The following is a 9,901-nucleotide window of genomic DNA, read 5'->3' as shown; positions in this document are numbered from 1 at the left end:
GAGAGGCAGGGTACATCCCAGAGACGTCACCAGGGCACCACAGGACTGTTGGGGGTTCCATCATCACCATTTATTTTAATGAATCAAGATTTATGAACACAATTATTTTGCAACTTTACTCGGTGGAACATATGCTAGCTCATTGTTGAGTACATAAAATAAATCTACAACTTTGTCCGGTTAGTTGAATTACTGTTTGAAATAAAATTACTAATTCATGTTATTAATTGAGGTGTAATTACATTATGTATACACACTTAACAGTAATTCTTACACATCTCTGTCAATCCATCAGACTCTTCATTAGTTGCTGAAGCATCGTGACCCAATTCTAGAGGAGTCCTCTGATCAGTTAACTTGTTAAATATTTACCTGGTATTGCACCCATGCTGTAAGGAATTACCTATCAACTGCATTCAGAATGAGTTTATATTTACAAAAAATGTAAATACCTACATAGTGTAACAGTGGATTTCTTGTCCTTGTAGTTAAATGTTTCCCAAATAACTGTGTTGCTTCTTCCCTTCCTACACATCCACCTGTAAAGATTTGCTAATATACTTTTGTCCAACAGTTGTAATGTTTGTTAGCATTAAAAAGGCCTGAGATAGAGATATAGAAATAGACCCCCCCCCCCCCAACAGGAGAGTTCGGTGAAGGCGATTGAACATTGTTGCATCAGTTTAAGGTAGTGTCATCAGACACCAGGTCACCGATTTCATTAAAAAGTTTAATCTGGGGAACATGCATTTTGTGAAATGTGTGCTAAATTCTCACAATCAAGAAAACATGGAGATGTTTACTGGGTAATCAGTCAGTGGTTTCGTCCTCTGGGGACCACGAATGCTTGTGTGGTATTCCATGGAAAGTCATCCAAGTTATCCAGATGTTTCACTGGATTTTGTCAGTAGTTTGGCTAAACGATAAAGGCTCAGGGGATTTTTCACTCATGACAAAAACACAGGACATGTAGTTTTCTATGTTAGGCACTTTTATTGCTTTTGTATTAATGATTCACAAACAAATTATTACCAAAGCTAACACCCAATTTTACACAGATTGGCATTCTGAATATTTATTCATACACTTAACTAGATGTAATTTATAGTCCATCTTAACAGTACAGGAAATAGCAAATGAATTTCTGGGAGGAAAGTTAATCCTGAAGATCATCAAAACAAAAGTCAGTCCATTTTATTTTTCTAAACCAGGAGATTTTGGCCAAAAAACAAAAGCAGGGGTTAAGAACTATTACTTATTATGGAGTGTTAGCTGAATGTTAATGGCAGGAGTGTTTCAAATAATCCTTAGTTAAGGGTTCAACTGTCCACATAAATAGTCTTTTGTTTGAGAGTGTTGTTATCAAAAGCATACTAAGTTAAATGTTGCCCTGAACATGATTTATGCCATTCTATTTCCAGACCTGCTGAATATCAAAATTGTCACACTGTAATACAGTAAGTAAAGTAGTACAAAGCAATGAAAAATATCAGTCTAAGGCATAAGACTCGCTCATCACTCACAACACCACTACACAACACCAACAGACTCAAAGAGCTGGCTCAGGGGTTGGCAGCCCTTGTTCTGAGAAGCTGCAGTGTTCACTGCCACGTAAATTCAGTTCTCAATGTTTCAAGGGGAAGTCAGTCCAAAATCAAATGTACACATTTATTCTTTTACACATCTTACTAGTTATTCATCTAGAGTGTTTGGGGCGAGTAACTAAACTGAAGAGATTCTTTGATATTAGCAGTTTTGTTTCCATATCAATGAGCAGGAGAAAGTTTCCATCTGCTCAAGAAAGAGAGGCTCCTTAATAAAACTAAGTTAGAGAGCATTAAAAGTCCCATCGGGTTCCTTTACCTTTGATATAAGGCAGAAATCTCCACAGCTGATAGAGACCAAAACTCCATATCATAGTAATCTACTTTTATATTCACATTTCATGTTGTTGCAAACAGTTTATTTATTATAAACATGCATTGGAGCAAACATGCAGACAATCCAGGAACAAAGACTGTCAACCCCTGGGCCACACTGATTATTACGATTTCTATCAACTTGGCCTGCCAAGTCTTCACCACTAGAGGGCACTCTGCTTTCAACAAATAGGACGACGAGCCACCGCAAACTGGAGGACAGCAAGAGATCTCCACTTCTCCACCCCTCAACTCAAATCCAGCACAAACCAGACATAACCACACCGTGTGACAGACGTAGCTGGATAATCTGTCTCACTACCTCCTACCATTCAACTACAATGGGGAGTAATTACATTAGGATTTTTTTTTCCCCTCTTAAGGCTTCTGGCATTTATTTTTATTCTGAGACATACTGAAGTTCTAAAAGATGAACACAAGGAGAGGAGCTGGCTGCTGGAATCACTCCTTGTGTCCTCCTGAATTCTCATATTAGCTACTGATAGAAATGAAATCCATCTTTGCACAGAACTCTCTCCTATTGGACCTGGTCACAGACGAATGACCAGGGACCATCAGCGTACACGCAGGCACCTGAGTGTGATATGAAATGATCACTTGACTCTTTTACTCATTTGTCTTTGCCTCTGGATACCTGTGTCCTTATATGCAGATATGACTTCCATTTCCTGGCTATTTCAAAGTCCTAAAGCTGCTCATTCTACAGCTCAAAAAAAAGAACAAATGTTAGTACAACGAATATTCCTGTGATTTTACAATCTGATTTTAGCTGATTAAAGATGATCTATTAAATACTTTGGATTTTATTGCCTTTACAGTTGAAGCAAATGAACAGAAAGATGAACTGCATCAAACCTTTTTCTGTGATCATAGAGGAGGAACCAGACATGTTGAGAGATTGAACCTTCTAATTCACGCATTGCTCTTAATGATAAACATCCTCGATGAGAGCTGACTGTCAGGTGGGAATGTGAAAAGTCGTCTGTGTTCACGTCCATTTTACATTTCAACCGAGCAAAAACACGAAAGGGACTTAGAAATAACTATCAGTTCAAGCTGCATGAAATTACACAGATTTGCATTATCATTCATAGTAGCTCATGAATGTATTGTTGCCGTACACCTTATCAGAATTTGTTTAAGTTTTCCTGGACGTAGTGTGTAGATCGCTCAAATGATGCCACAGGTCACTTTGACACATTGTTGTCTGAATTAAAATAATTTTGAATTTTGAAACATTTCTGCCAAAGTTGACTTTGTCTATCTAAAGTCTACAGTGGTTCATTTTTCCTCAGATGTTTGACAGACGTTCACAATTTCAGAGCGGCAATGCTCACCCACTGGGCACCCACAGGGGCCACAGCAGGGGGGCTCTGCAGCAGGAAATGTTATGTGGTTTTTTTTGGAGGGGGGGCTTTAACACACAAACTCCTGCCTCATCCGGATGATCTGTAGCAATGCGGCCTGGACATCTTCATCCATGTGTCCCTATGAAAAAAGTCAAGATGAGCATCAGATAAAGGGACCAGATAATCACACAACAGATGATCATGCGTCTAGATCAACATGTTCTCAAATAATTTCAGCTTGTTCTGTGTGTCGCTGTCTCTTTATTTTTGACATTTCCTGTTGTGGTTAATGAACCAGAAGGCTGCTCCAGCAGGACTTTCCACCATGTGGTTAGTAAGCCATTCAGAAATCTTTCATTGTTTAACAAAACTTTTTCTCCGACATTTCAAGTGCCAGCATGAATTTCCTCCTGCTTTTGGATGGTGACACAGTGTGAAAGCTGCTTTTACAATTCCCTTGATCTTGATTTTCAAAAGACCAACAATGATTTAATCAAACAGGTGAAGGTGGTCTGGTGGTGTTTTATGTGCACCTCTGAGAAAGGAGGTCAGCTACATAACCAGAGCCGCTGCATGTCACAGCAGTTTTCAGCTCCTATTTGCACCTCTACACCAAGTTAGATGACATTTCTCACATTTTAGTTCTGTTGTTATGGACAAGTGTTAATTGACGTCTGGCCCATAATCTGTGAAGTTTAGAAATCAAAACCAGATGTATGCCACAATTTGATAAGAAGTGAAGCAGTGCAAATTAAATTTTAAATGCTCAGCTAAGACCAAACACCATCAGAATGTTTTTTGAGACCAAAAAACAGATCATTTGGCATCTATTAAAAAGATAACTCTTCAGTAGAAATAAACTTACCTGCGCTGCACTTAGAAGATGAGTTCGATAAATTGAAACCACCTCCCTGTGTTGCCTCTCAGCATCCTGGGGGAGGGAAAGACACGTCAACAGCACGTCAGTCCAGTTAACACTGACGTGATGCAGCCACTGTGTTCTGGCAGCATATTAAAAATCTGACAACTAAATTTCATTGTTCATAAAAATAAAAAACTTTTCTGTCTATAAGTGATGGTATATAAATGGGCAGGATGTTTGCTGGCAATCATCAACTCAGCATAGGTGGATTCTTACTTTCACACACATGGAAGACAGTTAATGTTCAGTAAATCTAATGATAATCTTCTTCTTCTTTTCCTTTCGGCTTTTCCCTTCAGGGGTCTCCACAGCGAATCAATTACCTCCATCTATTCCTGTCCTTTGAATCCTCTTCTCTCACACCAACTACCTTCATGTCCTCTTTCACTACATCCATAAACCTCCTCTTTAGTCTTCCTCTAGGCCTCCTGCCTGGCAGTTCAAAACTCAGCATCCTTCTACCAATATATTCACTATCTCTCCTCTGGACATGTCCAAACCATCTCAGTCTGGCCTCTCTGACTTTATCTCCAAAACCTCTAACATGTGCTGTCCCTGTGATGTACTCATTCCTGATCCTATCCTTCCTGGTCACTCCCAGAGAGAACCTCAGCATCTTCATCTCTGCTACCTCCAGCTCTGTCTCCTGTCTTTTCTTCAGTGACACTGTCTCTAGACCAAACAACATCGCTGGTCTCACCACAGTTTTGTACACCTTTCCTTTCATTTTCCCTGAAACTCTTCTATCACACATCACACCTGACACTTTTCTCCACCCGTTCCATCCTGCCTGTACACGCTTCTTCACCTCTTTTCCACACTCTCCATTGCTCTGGACTGTTGACCCTAAGTACTTAAATCCCCACCTTCTTGATCTCTTCTCCCTGTAACCTCACTCTTCCACTTGGGTCCCTCTCATTCACACACATGTACTCTGTCTTACTGCGGCTAACCTTCATTCCTCTCCTTTCCAGGACAAACCTCCACCTCTCTAGCTTCTCCTCCACCTGTTCCCTGCTCTCACTGCAGATCACAATGTCATCTGCAAACATCATAGTCCATGAGTGTAATAATTCTGTAATACATATTTTATTATATAATCAAAGTCCACTTACAGCCAGCTGTTGCTGTAGGCCCTTGATCTGAGCTTGGAGTGTGTCGACGTGCTGCGTCTGTCTCTTATTAGGCGCGTTGCTTGTGTATGCCAGCTGGGACAGGCCGTTCAGTGCCTGCTTCAGTCGCTCCACATCTGTCAGCAGCTCTGTGATCTGACACCGACACTCGTGTTAATATTCATGTTATTCATGGAATAAGCACAGATGTTGGTAACTAGGAACTGACACAACTGTTCAAAAATAATCTGCAGACTAAAATATTTTCTAGTGGTCGATGAGCACATGTTTAATCTACATGAGTCGGTCAGCTATAGTTAAAACCATATACGTCCTAAAAAGTGTCTAAATATCACTAACATCAGAAAGTTTCAAGTCCACCCCCTTGGATGTTCATCTGTATGAGTTAGCCAAAAATCTTGTACAGATGAGATGTACAAATTACAAGAAAGTTTTAAATAGATGCTAAAAGTTATCACACAATCAAATGACCACTATGAGGTTATGATAGTTTAGACAACACAAGCTATGACTACATCTTCCCAACAGAACATTATCTAATTATTTTCATACGAACCTTAGAAGGCAGACTCTTTGTAAGATTTGACATGTATGAACCACTGCAAAATGTATTCATGATCAAATTGCATCCCATGTGTCTCACCTTCTTGTCTTTGGCTTCGGTCTGCTGAGCTGAGGTCTGAATCCTCCTCTGGAGGTCACAGATGGTGCTCAGCGATTGGTCGTATCTCTCCTTCAGCTCCCTAATTTCTCTTTCGATGGCATGTCCCTTCTCCTGCACAGCCTCCACCTCCGTCCTGGCCCTGTTCTCATCCTCCCTGGCTTGCACTGATTGCTGATGGGCCTCTTCACACTGCTCAGCTAAGCTTATCAGCTTGTTGCTCAGGTTGGCCACCTCCTCCTGCAGCTGTTGTTTCTCCTTCTTCAGCTGGTTCATTTGGTCTTCCTTGTAGCGAAGTTCCTCGAGGGCTTGCGTGGCTTGAAGGAGCTCTGATTGCAGGGCAGACACATCTTCAGCCCTCTGAGCGCTGTTCTCCTCCTCTTCACGGAGAGCCATTTGAAGTTTCAGGACTTCAGCCTCCAGGGTGTCTGTGGACTTGGACTGCTGTTGCAGCAGAGAAGCCTGATCCTTGCGGTATTCCTGCAGTTCCTTCTGTAAGGCACAGACCCTCTGAGCCTCCTGCTGCTGAGCCTCTCTTGCCTTCTTGCAGTCACTCTGGGCCTGCTGCATGGCGTCATGGAGGCCCTTGAGCTCTGTGTCGTACGTTGCAATTCGAGTCAACTCTGATTTCAAACGGTCCTGAAGATTTTGGATCTTATTTTTGCAAAGGGTGTTCTGGTCTTCCAGGTCAGCTTTCTGAGACGTTATCTCTTGATGCTGGAGCTCTAGGTTGGCCCACTTCTGAGACAATTCCTCATATTTGCTCTTGTACTCCTCCTCCACATCCTTGTGCTTTTCACTACTAACTAGAGCAGAATCTAGTCTCTGTTGGACAGATTCAATCTCAACTATCAGTTTCTCCTTCTCCTGTTTGTTGTTATGTCCAGTAGACCTTTCCTTATTGTACTTCTCTTCCATCTCTACTAGCTTTACTGTCAACTCCCTCACCTGAGCGATGTAAGACTGTTCCTTTTCCTCAGCGGCTGATAGTGGGATGAATCTGGACTGGATTGCCTCCTGGATGGTGTCAAGTTCTTTCTTCTGGGCCACCAGTTCTTGAGTAAGCCTTCCTGTTTCTTCCTGAGCGGACAAATACTTTGCTGACACTTCATTGGCTCTATTCTCTGCCTCGACCACAGCAGCATTCAACTTGTCGACAGTAGCTTTGTGGTCTTTTAGCCGTATACAATCTTTTTTCATGTTCATCAGGACCTGATCTAACTCTTGTTTCAACTTATCATTTCCTTCCTTCACTTTCTTCAATTCTTCTCCACTTTCTTTTTCCTTGGTCACCGCCTTCAACACGTCAGCTTTCACACTCTCTAAGGTGGAGGTTAACTCCATTTGCACTTGCTCATGCTGCTGTCTGGGAACATGCTCTCTCTCCATGCTCTGTTTCAGAGTCTGGATCTGTGTGGTCAGCTGCAGACACTCATTTTCTTGGTCTTTAAATCTCGTCTGAAAAAGTTTGATTTTCTCCATCAGGTCTCCGTTGTGAGAACGCAGATCTTCCATTTCACTCTGTTGACTCTTACTAGAGGTTTGGATGCTGCTGATATTCTCCTTTAGCGTGACCCGTTCATTTTGAAGTTGTTGAACTTGAGCCTCTGCTTTCCCATAGCGCTCACTGGCTTCCACCAGTCTGTCCTCTAGCTCCTCCAAAGCTGTCACCATGTTCCTCCGAGCCTCCTCGTGCTCCTGTAGGGGTACGTAGTCCTTCTCGATCTTGCTGCTGAATTCATCCAGCTGCTCTCGTAGTATATCTCTCTCTTCCTCGCTCTCCTTCACCTCATGAATTAAGACTTGGCTTCTGGCAGTCAAATCTACTAGTTTTCTTTTCAAGGAGGCGTTCTGATCCTCGAGGGCAGCCTGTATCCTCTGCTGCTCCTCAGCAGACACCGGTCCTGATGGACTGTCCAGCTTTCGATGGAGATCAGCCACTTCCTCCAACACACGGTCGTAGTCTTCCCTTAGTTCGGCAAGCTGACGTTCCTTCTCATCAACTGCGTTTGTCAGCAGGTTTTTCATATTGTCAAACTTTTCTGCTGGTACTGTGTTGCCATGTTTGGTCTGGACCTCCTTCAGTTGGGTCTCCATTTCTATCAGGGCCTCTGCTAGATCATCTCTTTCTGCCGTCACAGCTCCCAGGTCAAGGTTCAACCTCTCTGCCTCAGCTGCCAGCTGGCTCTCGCTGCTCTTGTACTCCTCCAGGGCCTTCTCACTCTGTTTGAGGCGGTTACGAACTCGACCCACTTCAGCTGACGCTCCTTCATATTTAGCCTTGATCTCCTGGAGCTGGAGTCGCATTTCTTCAACTGCCTGGCCTCCTAAGTGTTCTTTAACAGCAACTACATGAGCTTGCAGTTGTTTGACCTTACACTCAGAGTCCAACATCCTCTTCTGGACATCTCCTAAGGCGTCCTCGAGCTCTTGAACCTGCTGGTCAGCCTGTTTCTGGATGGTGTCTCGACTCTGAACCAGCTCTTGGCACTCTCTATTTTTACGGTTCAGGGCAGATTGAAGTCGCGTTGCCTCCTCTTCTGCTGCCTGTTGTCTTCTCTTGACCACTTCATTTTCCTGTCGGAGGGCATCCAGTTCGTTGGAGAGGTCCCAGCCTTTAGTGGGCTGACTGATCTCTGGAGGTCTGGACAGTGGCCGAGATATGGCAGGATTGTGGTGCATCTGTAGAGAAAGAGGGAAGACATGTCGACTTTAACACACGTCAAACAGACAAAGTATTGTGATTAACTTCTTTCATGGAAAACAAGTCAAGATATGAGAGAAAAGAATAGTTAATACTTTAAAAACATATTAACTGATGCTACACTAATTGTTATTTCACAAAGGTAAGAAAGAAACCTGTGAACCAAAAGGTAGAATTCCACAATTGTTGACACATCATGCAACACTTACCCGATCAGAATCCAGGCTGTGAGCTTGTTTCACCAGAGCATTTTCTTTACCTGTCAGACAATAAGGACATTCTGTGTGTTACAGCCTCCTCGTGGAGTGTGAAAAAGAGATTGGTCTGAAAGTCTATAAATAGAAAGCAGCTGACCTTTGATGACAGACTGTCCAGAGTAGTCCCCCTGTGAATACATGATGATAATATACACATTAATTACAAATTATTGAACATAAGATTTAGAGCAGTAATATTAGATCAGAATGGAATAGTGTCAGGTATGCTGGTTTAACAAAGTGACACACACTATATGGACACTAATAAAAAATAAAGCTTTCAGGCTGCAGACATGAAACCTGGATTCTCAGGGACACAGAACGCTTGAGAAGCACTGCAATCCAAATACTAATGACCAACCAAAGCAGTTCGGAGCTGGACCTTCACCGTCTCCAGGCCTCGAGTGCCTTCTTCTTTGGTACCGAGCAGCACCTTCAACTGCTCTCTCTGATTTAACAGAAACAAAGCATTGTTGGTAGGGCAAGAGTACGAAGACACATTTTAATAATAATGTACAGAAGCAGGAAGTTGATCTTTTTTCTTTTTTTAAACATTTTGTTGTTCTGTCTGGCCCCATTCTAAAGGAGCGAAAATCAGATTTTGAGCCCAGCTCTTGACCTTGATTCTTGAATGTGTGACCCTGACCCTGTGTTGATGACATAACTGCAGGTTGATTGCACAGTAACCAATTTAAGAGAGAAACCACTTAAACACTGGTTGTGAATATGTTAATGTGTTTTGTTTCTTACCTCTTTTTGAGTGTCTTCAACAGTTATTTTTTCCTGTAGGTGAAAAAGCAAAAACTGGAGTTGAAGAAATTATCATGCCCACCTAAGCCATTAACCCCTACCTCCCTTATCCTACATGCATGTCTGATAATTCCTCTCACTCTACAGATGACTTTTGACTAAAGGCTTGATACACAAGAAGTCGA

General features: G+C 42.3%; 1 protein-coding gene across 1 annotated transcript in view; it reads right to left on the bottom strand.

Moving 5' to 3' along the window:
- Window positions 1-970: 970 nt before the first annotated feature.
- The window catches only part of uacab (uveal autoantigen with coiled-coil domains and ankyrin repeats b), a 43,960-nt gene continuing 35,029 nt past the window's right edge, over window positions 971-9,901 (bottom strand). Inside the window, exons 12-19 of the mRNA XM_068314610.1 lie at window positions 9,717-9,749; window positions 9,328-9,414; window positions 9,064-9,094; window positions 8,919-8,968; window positions 5,988-8,687; window positions 5,327-5,479; window positions 4,155-4,220; window positions 971-3,428 (exon numbers count right to left, since the gene is read on the bottom strand). Of these exons, the coding sequence (XP_068170711.1) occupies window positions 3,357-3,428; window positions 4,155-4,220; window positions 5,327-5,479; window positions 5,988-8,687; window positions 8,919-8,968; window positions 9,064-9,094; window positions 9,328-9,414; window positions 9,717-9,749 (3,192 nt within the window). The 3' untranslated portion in view covers window positions 971-3,356. The remainder of the gene's footprint in view (window positions 3,429-4,154; window positions 4,221-5,326; window positions 5,480-5,987; window positions 8,688-8,918; window positions 8,969-9,063; window positions 9,095-9,327; window positions 9,415-9,716; window positions 9,750-9,901) is intronic.

The sequence above is a fragment of the Antennarius striatus genome, chromosome 1 (genome assembly GCF_040054535.1).
Source record: "Antennarius striatus isolate MH-2024 chromosome 1, ASM4005453v1, whole genome shotgun sequence".
Classification (NCBI taxonomy): Eukaryota; Metazoa; Chordata; class Actinopteri; order Lophiiformes; family Antennariidae; genus Antennarius; species Antennarius striatus.
Note: the sequence above shows the minus strand (reverse complement) of the source record. Positions and strands in the feature narration are given on the sequence as shown.